At 37.8% G+C, this 18,485-nt stretch overlaps 1 protein-coding gene across 1 annotated transcript; it reads right to left on the bottom strand.

The window, feature by feature from the left end:
- Positions 1-53: 53 nt before the first annotated feature.
- Positions 54-18,399, bottom strand: wdr1 (WD repeat domain 1). The gene is made up of 15 exons (XM_066642911.1): positions 18,178-18,399; positions 15,177-15,298; positions 13,050-13,140; positions 10,885-11,032; positions 9,687-9,867; positions 7,252-7,329; positions 6,964-7,044; positions 6,071-6,304; positions 5,283-5,370; positions 4,798-4,954; positions 4,608-4,695; positions 3,879-3,989; positions 3,211-3,384; positions 2,717-2,861; positions 54-1,853 (listed from the first exon to the last, which is right to left on the bottom strand). The coding sequence occupies exons 1-15, from the start codon at positions 18,191-18,193 to the stop codon at positions 1,747-1,749; spliced, it is 1,821 nt and encodes a 606-aa protein (XP_066499008.1). The 5' UTR covers positions 18,194-18,399; the 3' UTR covers positions 54-1,746.
- Positions 18,400-18,485: the final 86 nt, after the last annotated feature.

The raw sequence follows: 18,485 nt of genomic DNA, 5'->3' as shown, positions 1-18,485 counted from the left end.
GGACAATAATTCAATATCAATATACAATCACAATATAAAATGATTCACTAACAATCATATGATTTTAAAACACATTTTCAATATTTCAATATACGTTATTTACAACATCTTTCACTGACTGAGGTTCATGGCAGGGAGCTGCCGTCAGTTCATTGCACACAAATCTAAAGTTAGTTTAAATATATTAATATTGACTTGTGTAAGAACGAATTTCACTCATTCTGAAAGGAAAAATAACATTTAACTGGGCTCTGGAATGAGACGACATCCAACATCCAAATGCATAAAAAGTGTTTGTTTTTATTTCCATTATTAATATTATTATGAATCACCTCCACTCCAATGGAAAAAAAGTGGAGGCATCAGAAACAAAAAAACCAAAAGGAAACTTGATACACAGAGAACAAAAATAACACACAAGCGGCAAACACACTACAGTATCTTCTTGAACTTTTCATTATGTTTTCGGCTTTATATATTATTGCTCCCCCCAAACAGGCACACTTCCTCTCATTAGAGCTGGACTGTGAAAAACACAAATATGTTCCACCATACAAAAAGAGAGTGAGAAAAAGAGGGCAGAAGCTAAATCTCCACCAAGGAAAGACTTGATTAGAATGGTGCTTAGTGGCTGGTCTTGCGTTGAGGAATACTTAAAGCTTAACTGTTACAGAAAGGCTGTGCTTTGCAGTGCTCTTGGAAACACTTTTCTTGAGCTTTAGGCTTGTTTTGCATCAGTTGCTTTAGTATTAAAGAAGAAAGATGAATTTAATAGAGGCATAAGGTGTGAACCTTTATCACCAAAATCCTAGACTTACTCTCTGACTCTTTACCTGGGTGGAGATCAGGCTTGTGCCTCTGGAATGTAGAGCTAGGAGATATCTGTAATTGTGTTTAAGGTAAGAAAGCTCTCCGATATTAAGTGCTTCAAAGAAATACTCCAGTGTTTTTCAAGCTGCTCCCTATAGGCTGCATCTGTATCCATGCATCAATTACAGCAGAGAATCATTTCAACACATTTGTTTACACTTAGAAAAGAGTTTTAAAAAAAACCTGTTGATTTCATACTCACTTATTATGGAAATCAGTGGGCATTTATGTAACACACATACTGCTCTTAAACACTTCACCGAATCCCTTAAAATTTTCATTCTCTCAAAGTCGAGACTAGTGAACTAGTTTTCCAGAGGGAAGTATTTCCAGTAACGTGTTGTCTGCATAGTGCTATGGGTAGAGTTTTCAAACACTACTAAGTGATTATAAATACACGGCTAGCACTCAAAAGCTTGGTAAAACTGCAGAACAATTTTGGGAAGACTCTCATGTCCGTCTCATCCTCACCATATGGCTTCTGTTAGAAACAAATCTCTAGTCAACTGTTTTCTTGTTCTTTACCATGTATTGAAAATGTATTGAAACTGCTGACTGAACACTGCTGGTAAAATACAGATGTACCAAACAGAGATCTGAATGAAAATGCTGGATTTCTCCTTTAGATACAGTATTATGATGTGTTTTTATCTGCGCAGATGAATAATGAAATTAAAACACAGAAGTTTTTAGATGCACAGCCAACACTTCAGTACGCTTTTACCAACTGATCAGCTTTGATTGCCAAAACAAAATTACTTACAAACTTCCCAAAACCTAAACAGACAGAAAGAAAATGCCAGAGAGCAGTTCTCTACAGTCATCCCTATCCCTGGTGATCCCATGAGAGTGTTTGAAGTGTGTGTGCGTGTGTGCTTAGATTTTCAATGTCCATTGTTTCACACAGGAATCGTGAGATGTCGTGATGAGTGTGTTTTCGTTCAGCCAGGCCAAGCCACTGACGTGGTGCAATCGGTGAGAATCTGTAAGAAAGATGTGTGAAAGGATTTATTGAAAATATTTATGGACCACAAGGTAGAACAGAACAATTAGCTTTGAAATATAAATTTATTTAAATAGCATATAAAATACACTATGTGGCGTATATGGCAAAAGTAGACATCTGCTCAACAGAACTTCCTTCTGAATTCAAGCATTTTAATTAAGAATAATCCCAGCCTCTATTTTTATTGGAAAACTTTACTACGAACATATACTGTACTTTATGTCCACAGACAGCATAGGACATGATTTTATGTTTCAGAGTGTGCCATTTCATTTCATGTATTCTAAGGTGGATAATAAAAGCTGTGTGCGCACGACTGGATTTTTAGGTCCCCACATTAAAGCAACAAATTTTACTCAGTATAAAAAGGGGTCTACGCAAACATTCAGACATATATTTCTCGTGTTGTCTCAAAACCCCGTCTCTAACAGCAACAGTGGGCTTTGGAAACCACAACAACAGCGGCAGTAATGTTGTGTTGTTTACACATCATGTATTAGCGTGTTGTAATTTTTATTGTTTGAAACTGTACGCAGCTGTCATCAGTTCAGACAAATAAATGTGTTCCTTTCTTGTGGCAGCGTCCAGCTCTCGCTAGATTCTTTTGTCGGCCACCGATCCAAGGAGCTGTTTAAAAGACCACGGTGTAATTTTATCCGTTGAGAGTCGGATAAAAACAAATAAACAAATGTGATCTCTGCTGTAGCTGGAGATGGCAAGTTTGTGCTGGACGTCTGCATTATGTGGTGTAGAGTGACGACTCTCTCTGGACAATCAGTGCTCTGCAAGGTTTACACGTCACGTTTTTGTGTGTGTCGGTGTGGGTGTGTTATAATTTACCTGGGATTTTGATCCTCTTGTCTGCATCGTTGACGGTCCAAACATAGACCATCATGTCCATCCCTCCGGAGGCGAAATGGTCATTATCAGGAGACCAGGCCAAACACAGAACCTTGGCATGATGTCCGTAGAAATCATTCTTAACCTGCACACACAAAGAACACATTTAAAACATTGCATTTGTAATAAAATACGCTATTTTTTTGTGCGTGAGACATTGAGAATGAAACATTGTATATGAAGCCAATTAAATAATAATAATAATAATGAAAAAAATTAAAGATAAATTACATAAATTGCTTTTTGTATCTACAGCATAAATAATTAATGGAAATAAAAATATACACACACACACACATATACACATACATACATATATATATATATACACACCTATCTGTAAGCATTAAAAAAAAAAAAATCAATAAATTAAAAAAAAAAAAAGGCTAAATGTGAATTTATAAAATGTATAAAATTTAAGGTGAAATACACACCGCATAACCATCAGCAACAGTGAAGACGGTGATGACTTTCTTCTCGTCAGACACAGCCAGGAAGGCTCCGTCTCGGGAGAACTGCATATCAGTCACAGGTCCCTTTGCTTCCAAATCCTTCCCATCATCTTTCAGAGTGTTCCCCTGGACTGAATATAGACGCACCTTTCCATCCTGCACGCATACACACACATGCAAACTTGTTTAATACAATGTCGATTCATGTGTCGTGCACGGTGTGAATACACATACACAAACACTCATTAAGTAACACATTTCCATATGCAAAACACTGAAAAGAACATGAATATGTTACACATGAAAATATTTGCAAAAACCTAATTCTAAGCTAAAACTCAGTAAACAAAAATCTTCACTTAAAAACAATGAAACACGCTGTTCATAGGCAAAAATATCTTTGGTCATTACGAACAAGTTATGTGAAGACCATATGGGACACTAAGATATAGTCTTAAAATAACTACATGCAGTCAGTCATGCTGTTGGCACTACAAATGTAGGCTGAGCTTTCTTACAAAGTCAGGAAACTTTTCTCTTTTAAATAGACAAATACAAACGGTCTGTCTAATGCAAATGTGATGGTTAATGATTGTTGTAACAGATAAAACCAATCATTAACTTGAAAACAACACACACTGATGACTTACAGCTCCACCCACAGCCACAGTTCCACCCCCTGGATGAAAAGCACATGCCTCTGGTTCATAGCCGAGGTTGTCAAGAGTGAAAACTTTTCTCTTATCCTTCAGCAGCACAACCTGCAGCAGGAAATCAGAACAAAAATCTGTCAGCTCAGCAGCTAACACACTGCAAATAGCTTTTACTGTAATAACCTCAGCAGGATAACATGGACAGTGCTTGTAATAGACCTAAGAATAAATAAATGAGCAAGAGGGCAGAGAGAGGAGGAAAAATATAAATATAAAAGAGAATTAAAAACCCCAATGGGGAAAATGGAAAATTTAGGTTGCCAATAACAGTCTCCACTGTAAGGAGAATACATTAGCTGTGCAGCACTGGTAGCCTGCTAACATTAAACCTGATCAAATAAAGGATTTTTGATTGTTTGTTTATTCATCTTCTGTACCCAGTTCATTCTGATCAGGGATGTGATGGATCTGAAGCCTGCAGGGAATCACTGGGGGAAGGCAGAAACACACCCTGCAGGCACCAGCCCATCTTAGGGCATTTCATAATCACAATGTCACACACATGGATAATTTCACAAAGCTAATCTCACTAACAAGTTTTTGAAGTGAGGAAACCCTAACTGTCAAAACACAGGTAGAAAAGGGTAAACTACTCAGACAATGACCAGAGTCAAGGACTGAATATTTATATATATTATGATTTGTGTGTGTGTGTTTAAGCCTTACCTGCCCAATACACACGGCTACAGCCAGTCCCCCTGGCCCAACTGAAACAGTCTTTGGCTGTACATCCATCTTCAGCAAGTCAGAGGCACTGACCCAGAGAGGGCACACAGTAAAGTTGTTATTATGTTGTCATTAGTGTGATTTGAAGCCTCTTTTTTTTTGCACTGCATTTTTTCATTGTGTGTGTTACCTGTACTCTTTTTTGCCGAGATCTGTGTAACGGATGGTATCGTCCATGCTGCAGGAGACCAAACGGTTGGACTCATCCACGTCCATCCTGGCCACCAAGTTGGAGTGACCTTTTCCTGTGATTGCCTCATTTTCTCCTGTCTCAGCGTCCCAGTAATGTACACAGATGTCAAGGATCTATCTGTAAACCTCTTGTGAACGCCCCCTAATACGTAATATATGACTGGCATCATGTGTGGAACATTACATTTGATTCACAGTTTGAGAGCTGGTAGGCTCCAGGTTCCCAAATTAAATAACATGAATAAGAATAAGTGTTGATTTAATATGGCTTTTGTTCTTTGTTAAATATTTGTAAGCACTTATAGATCCTGACATGTGCTCTATAAATGTATTATTATTATACTGATTCTTAAATTTTTCATTTCAAACTTTTATAAACTAAGCTTTTTTTTTGTTAATGACATGTTAAATTTAAGAGGATATTAATATGCCCATCCTGGCCGCCGGAGTAGATGACAGATTTGCCGTCCTCTTTATGGACCGTCAGACATTGGATAGCCTTGCTGTGGCCCTGACAGAAAACAAAAATGGGAAAAAGATTTTAAATAAAAATTTTTAAATCATCTCAAAGACCTTCACTCTTTCTCGAAATTCCCATTGTTGACGCATTGCTGTACCTGCTTTATACAAAAACACATATCCAGACTTTTGTAGAAAACTCAGCATTAGGTTTTTGCTGCATTTTTAGGATTTAGTCTAAAACAGGCACAACAATCTCAATATGCACAGATTTTGCTTGAAATATCTGATGACGTTCCTCATCAAAGATGGGAACTTATGGCACTCAGTGGCAGTATTGTGCAATTTTGTTTATTCTCCGTTTGATTTTGATTGACTTTTATTCACAGGGGTATTTCTTGCTTTGTTAACTTAAGAATCTCTTCGTCTGATAACCTGCCACTAACACCTTTACATTCAGTTCCAAGGTTGTGAGGAAATAAATCATTAGCAATAGTTAAACATTTACAGAAGTTTTCTTCTTATCTCATATGTAGTGGAGTCCACTGGAGCTACAAGGATAAAATATGGAAAGAAGAAAGAGGATAACCCATAGCTAAAAGCTGAAATTTCCATGAGTTTGATTCATATTTATAGACAGAAACATGTTTTACAGTCTCTGAAACCATTTGCTCCAAAGCAAAGCTAAACCAAAATAGGATCCTATATTTGATTTAAATCTGATTTACATGAGGAAAAAGTACTGTTCTCACCTTGATGACCCGGAGAGGCCGGTTGGGGCTGTTCTTGTCCAGATAGTTGATGTATCCGGACAGTGAAACGCTGAGGAGATGGTTCTTCACCCACAGGCAGCCCAGCTGCTGGTCCAACACATCTGACCCCAGGGTAAATGTAGTTACAGCGGTGCCGGTGGCCACATCCCATAATTTCACCGTCTTATCACCTGAGGCTGAGATAAGCTGAGAGCTGTCGGGACTCCAGCACACCTAAGGAGTGGTAATCATCACGTAGAAATAAATGTTTTTGGGCTGAATTCAACTCTCAGCACGGAAAACAATATTTAATTATATTTAAGTGCCAAATGTTTTCCTTATTGTTATGCAATTTAACATTAGGGTCAAGTTAGGGTAGGCGCAGGGTTAATTAGCTGCATTTATTATGTCTATTGAAGGTCTTAACCAGTACAGTGGAACCCGTGAAGTTTAATATGTGCGTGTGCGTGTGTGTGTGTGTGTGTGTTCGCGCGCGTATACTGGCACATATGGGTTAAAACCAGTGGTCAAATTTTATTTTACTGTACAATGACATTAAGGCACAAATTTTATTTAAATTTCATTAAGATTCAGTCAGATTTAATAAAAATAGAGTTGTACATTATACAGATCCAACTGATAATAAATACGGTCTGCAAACTCATGTAAATGGGAAGTTAGCATTCAACCATATCACACTTGCTTTTTTTTGGAATTGTAGAAGTCTTCCTTCCCCAAAATAACAACTCAGCAAAAGCCAAATACACACACACACAGTTTAAAGGGTTTTTATGGTAGAAAAGTATCTTTCCATACCAAAATCCACACACACTAACATCTGCACATTCCACTCTGTCCAGAGCTTTTAGCAGATATATTTTAGCATCACGTACCGCATATATCCCTCCCTCGTGGGCTTTAGCTCCACCCAGCGTGCCCTGCTTTTCTGCAGTCTTCCCATCGTACAGGAAAATCTGGACCAAGTAACAGAATTTAAAGAAAGCAGCAACATGAAAGAGGATAAAAAAAACAAAACAAAAAAAAAGGAGAACAGTTTTAATGAGTTCAGAATATAAATACAATATGCCATAAGGTGGATACATGTCTTTTACTGAAGTTTAGGCAGAAATACTTAAATCAAAAATGGCAAACAATATCAATTGAAAGACTGCAGTTGTCACCTGTCCATCGGCCCCTGCGGAGGCATATCGGCTTCCATCTGGTGAGAAACGAACGCAGTTCACAAAGCGGCTGTGATCCTGCAGAATGAGAGTGAGAGTGAGAGAGAGTGAGAGAGAGATGGGAAAAGTGTGTTAAAGATGGTAAAATTATAAATTAAATCTATGGAGAAAAATTCTATAGCAGGAGAGTCAATCACTACGCTCAATATCTAGTGGGGGCAATAGGTGTATAACCCCCCCATCAATTATGGAGCAGAGCAACAGTGTTTATTTAAGTGATGGTGCTACATGTTAATGTTATGGGTGATTTGTATCATCATCTTCATCCTCATCTTAATCAGGCTGCATACATTTCAGTTCTACTGCCAAGCTTCCCCTGGAGTAATAAAATTAAGAGTTGTCATAAATACAGCAGGAGAGAACCATAATCAATGTTAACAACACCCTTAAGAAACGACAGATTAAACTGTGCCAATGCCAATGGCATTAATCACTGTCAACAGAAACCTTCAACACAGCCGCCTCCACTCAGTCTCTTCTGCTTTCTACAACGCACTCCTCACTTCTATCTACTGCTGCCTTTTCCCTCTCAACACCATCAGAACCTTCCAGTGTCTCATCATATTTGCACACTAGATTCAATACATTTTTTAACATTTATAGAATTAAATAGAAAAATTTATCTAATAGCTTCATAAGACTGAAGATTAATTGTGCAAAATATAGAGACCTAAGCTTAAAACTTAAAAATTAAATATATTCCAAATACTTTACTGCATTTATGCCCTTACATAATGCATATGCATTACAAAATTGCATAAATAATATACCAATATGTTGTTGGCCTTCCTGATGAGGCAGCAATACGAAACTTATTATAGTTGTAATAAATTGTACTTTTTTTGCTTATATTTAATAAGTAAATAATAAGTATTTTAAATAGGTAAATAATAAGCATTTAAAAATATATATGGCATTGCTGTCTTTCATTGCAACTCTCAATGCAACATGTTTACAATATTCAGACTAGAAAAATATCATAATATATATTGCATAACTTGAAAATGGCTTAAAATATTTAATGCATTTTTAAAATATAACTACACAAGTCTCTAGTTCATAGTTGTGCATTTGCCATGCTACTCAAAGCCAGGTTCTAGCTGTGTTGGGAAAACAACACAAATCTGAGTCTGGCAAGAAGGCTTTCAGCATGGTATTGCAGTAGAATATTAACGCGGCATGTTTGGGATCATATCCAAACACCAACTGATGTACAAGAACATTCGCCAGCTCAGGAATTAGCTTCAGATTTAATACAGAAATGTTTGTGTTTAAAATGATGAAACAGTACTTAAAACACTCCAGGATGTCTAGCATTCCTAGCATTGCTTAGAATGTAAAGTAATATATGAAAGGCCTTTTCCCCAGAGGCACCCTGCCTGTCAAAAAATTAAAAAGGTTAGGACTGAGAAGCAATGGTAGCTCAGCATTATATCAATTGAAGGCCTAAATCCTCATCTACTTACCTCAAACTGAAGTAATTTGTTACATCATTTCATATAGACTTCCTTACGTAAAATTAAATGACAATGCCTCTTATAAGAAAGGATAAAACATGATACAGTGGTTTTCCTGAAGCCTGAATTTTGTTACTTTGTGGTTTACAAGCCTTTTAGCTACAGTGCAAAACCAGCAAAAATAGCAAACATGCCTGAGGAACTTCAGTAAACTGAGGATGAGTGAGTAAATGTGTGAAGTTAGCGAGCTAGCATGGTGCTGTCAAAGTAAAACAGGCTCAAACAAGCAGCACATTCCTTTCTCCCAAAACTGCTGTGGCCTTTTCCCCAAATAAAGTCTAAGTGATGGACTCTACACTCTTAAAACCAAAAACTGAAAGGGGCTAAACTGTTAAGTGGCTGGCATTTTTCATCAGACATTTTGTGAGCCTGCATCCAGGTGAGAAGGCAATACTCTAAGAAGATCATTTATAATGTTTCTATAGCTCCTTTTTAAGTAAGACAGTTTATTAAGGAACTTTATCCAGACTTATTCTGTATAGATTGAATGAAACTCAAGGATAAATAATTAAAACCAGCCAGCACTAAAATGGCATTAATCTGCATGAATCTTCAGAGTTCTGGAATCTGTTTACTTTGGTGGAAATGCGCTGAACGTTACAAAATTAGATGCACAAACAACAACAGAACTGGTACCACATTGGTAGAAAATCAGGTGACTCCTGCTGTCTTGTAAGTACCGGCGTCATTGCTGAGTTGTGTGTATGTGGCCGAGTAATACTTAAAAGAGCATTTTCAGTAGATCTCTTATCCAATCACATATACAGGGCTGGAAATAACTGTGGTAATATATAGTGCACAGCAATGCGCTATATAGAGGAGACTCTGTATACACACAAACACACTCTCAGAACTTACACTCAAGGTGCATTTGAACTTGAATGGAGGTCCCTCAAGGAAAGTGGTGCAGTTGTCGTCACTGCCAGTAACCAGGCGGTATGGCCGAGTCTGTTTAATGTCCACAGTGTTGATGATCTTACTGTGGCCTACAATCTCGCCTACGGATGACCCACTGTCCCACAGGAATACAGCACCAAACCTGTAGGGAACACACACACAAATTCGTAAGATATACAACCATACCACAAAAGCACAGACAAAAAACAAACAAAAAAATCTTATTATTCATTCATTCAAATTCCCTGGAATCACTGAGCACAAGGCAGAAAGCCACCATTCCATCAGTCCATTGCAGATAAATATATTCATATATTTAATATCAACAATGCAAAAAATGATAAATGCAGCACATTTTTGCACTTTCCTGGTTTTATCCTGAAGCGTAATGGCTAGAAAACTGATATATCATCCCAACTCTCACATCTACCTCCTATACATGTTTTAAAGCGCAGCTTCCGTTGATTGTGTTATTTATAACTGCTGCCATAGTGAATTTGCTAAAGGGTCAAATCTAAAGTTTCATTTACAAAAACAATACCTTGTTAATGCTGCCAATATTAGGCATATCAGCAGTGTTAGCAATACTAGGTGTCTTCAGAGTGCATACTAAAGATATCACAATTCCACAAGCCCAGGAGCAAAGATATCAAATATTATACCCAAGTTCCTTTAATGGCTGAAAGTATTAAATGCATCCTGATGGAGCTTATTTTGCCCTCTCAAAAAGCTGTAATATTATACACTGCTTTGCAAACAAGACACAGTGTCTTTAGGGTCAAAAGCCAAGTAAAGTATGCGATCAATCAAATGTGAAACAAAAATGCAAACCTATAACTAATGATAAAAAAAGCATGTTTCTTAGATGTTGAACAAACCATTATTTAAAATATGTAGCTTGGCAAAAAGCTCAGAGGCTACTGTAGGAAGCATGATAGATGTTTATACCCCATCAATTCTCCTACTGTATGATCAAAACCTTTAAATATAAATGGGGCAAACAAAATGACTTAAATTAGATAAAGTCTGAATGTTGTCAAACATTTTGTCTTCTTTAACCCTATTAGATCAGGGCTACTGCGACCCTGAAATGGATAAGCGGAAAAGATAATGATGATGATGATGACTTCAGGGCTCATTTAAACTGCAGAATCCTCACTTCTCTCTGCCTTCTCCAACCACAGCAATGCGCTTGCTGTCCTCCGTCCAGGCAATGTCCTTTATCTTCCCTCCAAAAGGCTGGTACTCATATTTCAGCAGGTGCTCCTTCTGGGTTGTGTCCCAAATACGGATCTTACCTGAAACATCTGAGGCACAGAGACAGATCAGTTAGACTCTCTTTCTCTTACACACAACCAATGTTACAAGGCACAAAAACTAACTCTATTCTTAACAAATGCCAAACACTCTTCTTTAAAAGTGGTAACATATAAAAATCACTTTGTTTTGTTTCTTACAAATAACAAAAAACGTAAACCTGGATGGCCGGAAAACTTTTTTACAAATAAATGAGAGAAAAACAGAGATTAATATAGGTTGCTCTTCTGATTAGATCAGTGAGTGTCTTACACCAGGTCATTCCTAGGTTAAAACAATAAATAAATAAATAAATAAATAAATAAATAAAAGTGGCTCTTTCCGTTGAAGAAATATCTACTAGATTAAGTCATGCTTGTCAAAAAGAACTGTAGAAGAAATTCATGTGTTCATGTCGTTGCTGCCGTATGACTGTAATTCTTTGCTTATTGGTATCAGTCAGTCTTCATTACAACTGTTATAGTTATAATATAATAATTAAAAAAAAAACTAAAAATATACCTTTAGCATTTAGCTTTTGCAAATAACTTATTTAATGTGCAATGTGAATTTTTATCATTCATTTTATTGTAATGGTAATTTGTGATTTGTAAAGAAAAATGCACCAATGTACTACAGTAATACGTTTTATTACTAACAAATGAATAAAAAAAATAAATAATAAAAAAAATCATAGCATGACAAAACAGCCTCCAGTTCAAAGGCTTAAAAAACTCCCATATGCTGTAGAGGTTCCACACAAATGGAAGATATTTCCTAGAACTGCCCAGATTCATTTAGTCTAACCTCCAGGATCTGAGAGAGCACCATGAGTGGACACAGCTCACTGTTTGGCTCACTGAGTCTCATAACTTCATCATTTATATTAAGCACAAGGAGTAATGCTGTAATGCTCTGGAAGGAAAAAGCAAGTGTGACCCAAGAGTCAAATACAGAATGGTTTCCAGGATATTGAGGCACTATGTTTAGCTGATCTAGTTTCCAACCACAGGCTGGATCATGGCCAGGCTTCTACAAAAGCAGAGGGGTTGGTTTTTCTGCTCCTAATTTTCCAACTTTCATATTTCTGAGGCATCCATTGCGAGTCTGAGACCCCGTCCACGCGGATCCGTTTATTTTTAAAAACTGAGGTTTTCCTCTCTCCGTTTTTGAAAATATCTCCATCCAGACAAAATAAGAATATGGCTGCATTATCATGTCAGTCCAGTAGAGAGGTGTCACCACAACACATGAGGGAAACAGACAAAACCCTCTGTTTTTAACACCAGTCTATCAACACCATCATGCAATGATCATAAAGCAATAAACCTATAAAACAAAAGTCGTGTCTTCTGCTTTTAAAAGGAACACATGGTGAGGTGTGGAGTTCTTTTTTGATCCTGGGGCTCCCCCTGGGTGTAATTTATTTTTACAGCGCTGTATTAAAATCAATGGAGAGGGGGAGGAAGGGTGGATGGTTTCTTACCCTCCTCCAAAAATTACACAGTGCTTAGCTTGGAGTAGCAATGACAGAGGCCCTATTCTCCTTATTACAGCTCAGTGAAACACCACAAATGATTTTTAAGCTGCGTACAACCAGGCATGTTAGCAAAGCCATGCTACTGCGTTGTGTTAAAATCGGGTATAGAATCAGTGATTTGCACTCGACTGAGAATTAAGACTTTTGAAATTTCAGTCTGAGCAGGAAGAGAATTTAAAAACGAAAACCACCACAAACAAAACTGAATAATTCTAGGTGCGTTTCCTGAAAGTATCACTGCACAACTTCCATAACTAAATGTTAAAGACTCTTTCTAACTGTTGAAAACTTAAATATGCTTTCAGAAAGCACAGACTACAGCTGCAAATATTAAAGCAGTAACAATAAAATTTTTAATTATGCCTGTCAGATTTGCTAAAATCATGAGCTGTCATTACTGCAATACACATTTCCAGCAACTCCCCTTGGCTTCAGGTCTGTCATGGCCTAAATCACATAGAATAAAACGCATAAAGAAACTTTCCCACCTCCGGAGGCAATGTAGAAACCACTGGGGGAGTATTTGGCAACGTTGACTGGGTGAGGGTGTTCTGTGTAGATGTCAGCGATGGCAGGATTCTGAAAGGTAAGAGCATAGTATTCTTAAAGGGCCCTCAGATCCCTGTTTACAGCATTCAGAGAGTTAAACACACAGCTGTGTTGGCCTTTCTAAGTACAACTAGGCCAGAGAATTTTCAGGAGAAACTGAATCAATAGACAAGTTTACATAAAGTTTAATAATAGTTCTATAATAACACATGCAGACTGATATTCTGATTACATCTTACATTATTAGGTAAATAGGTACATATGTTGGTACATATCCTTAACCATAAAATGTGTGTGTGACAACAAGGTTAGTGTTTTGTTCCTACATCCTTGTACATCCTATACTTGACACTAATTTGCTTATAGAAGGGTGTGAGTAGGATGTCGGCATGTGGTCAATTCGGCAGGTAGCTGGGGGACTGTAGTATGTACAGATTCATTTTGTTGTCAATCTGCAGATAATATTATGGAACCATTAACAGCAGCAACAATCAATAAACACATTCCTTACATATGCCAAGCTTAGCCTACTTTTTTACCAGCTCCTTATTCACATTTTCAGTTCCACTTTAAATGCTTGGATTCACTGCACTGGATGAGAGGGGTTATAATTTATAACAGACCTAGTAAGAGCTTTTCATATCCAATGATCACTGTATGCACTCTTATCTAAATACAGGTAATACATTTTCAGGTAAATGTAAGCTTTTATAACTGTTCTACTCTTTCTGGAGTGAAGACAGTATGTATTCTGCCTGGTCATATCCGTGTCTGATTTGTACGTGGCTTGAATTCTCTGTGTAAAGACAGTTACAAACATTACAGACGTCCTGAATTAAACTTACCCAGGAATAATGAATCCTGCCCAAGAGAGTTTAAGATTTTATACGTGTAATCCCAAAGAGGAAAATAACATGATAATATTGTGTTTTACTGAGTGACGATAGCCGGCTTCGACTTCCTGCAGTCATCCAATAAAGTGTTTTCACACTGCACAGGAATCGAAACAAGGTTCAGTTTGAACTAGACCTAGACCAACTCTTTTGGTTGGAAAAAATCTCAACAGTTTTGTCCGGACCATGGACTGAAGAACCTTTCACACCTGCTATTTTGTTTTGGAGCAAACTGAAAAGCAATTTTGACTATTGTTACAGCTCTGAATGTCATGAAGCACAGTGAAACCGTTGCTTACGGTTGAATCAATTTTATATCAGAGATATGAGCCGTCGCTGTCAATTATTTGCTTTATAAGACAAGACATAGACAAAATGTTTTTACATAACAGATTAAACTAACAGGTTATTCTAGATTTGAACCTGAAATGTTGAAAATTTTGCAACGTAAACAAAATTGGTCTGTCCCAAAACAAGTAAGCTGTCTAAATAGAGAGCATTTGATGACACATAGGCTGTCCCAATTAGTGGCCAGATTTTAAGGCAGCATTGAACCTCTCCTCATCTGCGAAGGAAATGCATGAACAATTCCCGTCCATTTCTCTCATCTCCCAGACCCAAAATGAGTAAAATTGCAATAAAAACCACCACGCGATGCTATCTGCTGACGTAAAAAAAATCACTGGTTGTGTGCGGTGGGCGGGAACAAGCCCTGATGCAATCATCTCTATAATCTGCCTCATGAGGACAGACAACCGTTACAATGTTGTCTACTTAAACAGTTGTCTATGCAGTCCGTACCTAGGCAGCTCACTAGGTTTTAGGACAGACCTAATGTCTCTGAGCAGAATAATAGCAGCAGTGGTCAACAACGAAAAAGGAGGTCTATGACAACTGAGCCGCAAAATGTGTTTGCTCAGAGCAATGATCCAGATCAACTTTTCTCAGAAGTTAACTCACATTTCCGATGCCATGAGACATTTGAATCTTTACAAGTGACTGACATAAGCTGTGACATCCACAGCTCAGAAGTAACCCCTTAATTTGAAGCCAAACTAAAATATATCCCAAGTTCGGTACCAAACCTAGCATTTATTTAAACTCCTGCTTTATGCCAGTTAGGGATTATCATCATAGGTCTCATCGGTGGAAGCTGAGAGGGCAATATCTTACATCAATGTTCCTGATGATAACACTCTTTCCATTGGTATACAGGAAGTTGTTCCCTTTGGGGTCTCCACCCAGCACTTTGGCTACACCCCTCTCCATCTGTGGAAGGCTGGCAAACACACGCTCTGCAGGACAAACAAAACAAATGGTTACACAACTGTAAACACTAGATAGAGATCTAACTCAACCAATAAATATTTAATGCAACTGTCTGTTCAAGATGTGTTCGAAATCAACAAAATTCAAAAGAACAAAACTAGGGTGCTTGCTAGAAATCTGCACTGGAAAGACAAAGAGTTTTCCAAAATCAGTATTTTGTGTATTTAAAAAAGAGCAGAACTTTTAGTCATTGCTGGGATGCTGTTCTGAAATGTCTGCATTTTAATTCATTACCTAATTTATTATCCACTGAAAACAAAGTCTACATTTCCAAAGAACCAAAATCACAACAATTACTTAGAAGGTGTTTAGGGGGGAAAAAAGAATAATGTAGTTTGAGAAATCGACAACAAACTTAGAATGAAGGCACAAAAATAAGCCCCAGACTGGAATAAACTCTCAGTGCTGCACAACACAGGAGAGCCAAACAGTGCAAATAAGCACATTTACATATGTCAGCCCTGAAAGCAAATTTATAGCAGCCTGTATAACATCATAAAAGGGATAACGAGAGGTTGGAAGATGGCTGTGTCACAAAAGATACTTTAACGTACGGTAAATAAACATGCAATTGTCGTTACAGGACATTAGATAAGAAAAATGTAGGATATGGATATATGGATTTAAAAATATCAGAGGTGTTCAATAAAAAAAAGCAGTAAAATCAGATGATTGAAGTGATGCTAGTCAAGGTTACATATAAACACTGAACAAAACGTTAAAGGGATAAACATTGTCAAATTGACAGAAAAAGTTTCTTTTTTTTTGTCCTTTTTTCACAATATAAACATTAATTAATTCATTCATTCATTCATTCAGTGTCTGTAACTGCTTATCCAATTCCGGGTTGTGGTAGTAACACACCCTTGAGGGGGCGCCAGTCCTTCACAGGGCAACACACACACATTCACTCTTATGGCAATAGGAGGAAAATGGAGCACCCGGAGGAAACCCAAGTGGACACGGGAAGAACACACCAAGCTCCTCACAGACAGTCACCTGGAGCGGGACTTGAACCCACAACCTCCAGGTCCCTAGAGCTGTGTGACTGCAACACTACCTGCTGCACCACCGTGACATCCAGAATAAAAACATTCTTAAGCAAATATATGATGTTGGGAGACATTTTAAAAATATAAGAAATATCAACTCTACAGTTTAATCAACTCCACCATTATTACTGAAATAAGAAAGGTGTAATCCATTACTGGAAGCTGTGTTATTGAATATGAATATTCAGCACTTCTGAATAAAGTCTATATACAAATGTTTTAATGTTTTATTTGTTGATTTGCTAAATGATTAAAGCATTTGTGTATCACCAAAACCTTAAAAGCCCCCTCCAGTATAGGTCACGTTTGTTATTTTGCCATTAGTTTGTCTGTATGGTATTTTTGTACTAGAAAAAATATATATCATTAGTGAAATAAGCACTTAGCGTCATGGCTGAGAATGTTGGCTTTGAAACTGCAGTGCTCCAAAGACAGTAACAAACAGGCAAATTCAGACAGCCAGGGTTTCTGAGGTCATAAACCTAGGGACCAATCCCATCTATTTACAGAGCAGGGCTTTAAAGCTGAAGGGGGTCAAATAGAGATAGAGTCATGAATTAGTTGTTTAATAGATCCATATGCACTGAATAAAAAAATAAAGGTTTTAAAGCTAATTAACATTTAAACTGTGATTATTGGACATACATTTAGCATCTGTAATTTAGATGAACAGAAAGAAGGTTTGAGATAACTAGGATTTTAAGGAAACCCACTGATTAAAATAGAGATGCATTTGTTTAACTTTATGCACCTGTACATGTTAAAGTTGTGCACTTTAAATTGAAAGAAACTAATCAGATCTGAACCTGAAACACCAATGTTTCTGCATGTAGTTACATGCAGGCCTCAGGCAGACAGGGCCAGCAGCATTCAGGGCTGGGCTTTTCCAAAGAGATCAGATGAAAAGCATTCATTCATTCACTCATTCATTTCTTTATTCATTCATTCTGGTTGTATTTATGATTTAAACCACAAATCTCTCACACACAGTAGAGGCGGGTTTGCTTTGCACTGATAATAAGAGTTTGTGTTTGTCATAAAACACTGAAAGCTGCCTGTCTGTCAAAACGAATCTGTGTTTCCGCATATGGGTGCAGCAACCAAAACACACACACACACACACACACACACACTTACTTCTGTGTTTTAGACATTAACCTTATATGCATGATTTCAGTTTTGTTCCAATGTCACTACAGAAGAAATCAACGTTCTTTTCGGTTTTTATGTGAATGTTACGCTCCACCTTAAATCGTGCTGCACCATTTAAGGTGGAAGAATCAACACAAAAAAAGAAGCTAACGCTATTGTTTTGACAGATGACCTGTTTTTAGTTTTTGGGCCAAACTATGACTTTCACATTAATACATTAAAATCAACAGCAATTAATGTGTTTTTTGTGTTTGAACTTTCCATTTCATCTTAAATGGTTTAACAATTTTATTCAGAATTCAGGCACACAGTTAATGTTCTGCAGCTCGCCAATGAACTATCCTGTTCCACCTTAAGTAGCGGAAGGAGGCACGTCACTGCTGCAGCATTTAAGGTGGATTACAATAAGAAAGAGGCGAACTGGTTATGACTAACAGCGGTAATAAAAGCTGAATACAGAAGCTTAGAACGTGAAGTAAAGTGGCATTATCTAGAAGCCAGTCCAGCTCAGAAAGTCTGCATTTGCTGTCACCGGTTCTGCTATTTCTAATGAGCCGGTCACCGGTGCTGTAGCGCCGGTATGTCCGGATAATACCCCCCCAAACTCAACACAAAAGCCCCCGCAGCTCCGGAGCACTTACTCAGCTCGTACGACATGATGGCGCTGATCCTCCGAACCGGACCGGGGAGAAAAGAAAACCTCACACACAACACAACACAACACAACACACAGTCCCGGAGCTCCCGTGTACGTGTTGAGTTTCTCGCGGAAGTGCACGCGCCCCTCCGCCCCACTCGCGCCTTTGCCCAAATATAGTAAAGCGGCGAGTCTATCGAGCTCGCACTGGAAGTGACGTGTGCCATGGCCGGGATGAGTTTGAGATTGAGCTGGCATCTGGGTTTAGTGCCCGTGACTCACGTTTTTAACTACAAAAATGTCCTCACCCCG

Source organism: Hoplias malabaricus, chromosome 13 (genome assembly GCF_029633855.1).
Source record: "Hoplias malabaricus isolate fHopMal1 chromosome 13, fHopMal1.hap1, whole genome shotgun sequence".
In the NCBI taxonomy this organism is placed as follows: Eukaryota; Metazoa; Chordata; class Actinopteri; order Characiformes; family Erythrinidae; genus Hoplias; species Hoplias malabaricus.
This window is presented reverse-complemented; position numbering and strand designations above follow the sequence as displayed.

Coding starts and splice junctions, on each gene's coding strand:
- wdr1 (XM_066642911.1), bottom strand. Junction 7,045..7,251: donor CCGCAGGGGCCGATGGACAG/GTGACAACTGCA, acceptor TACTTGGTCCAG/ATTTTCCTGTACGATGGGAA. Junction 1,854..2,716: donor CAAGAGGATCAAAATCCCAG/GTAAATTATAAC, acceptor TCTTTCTTACAG/ATTCTCACCGATTGCACCAC.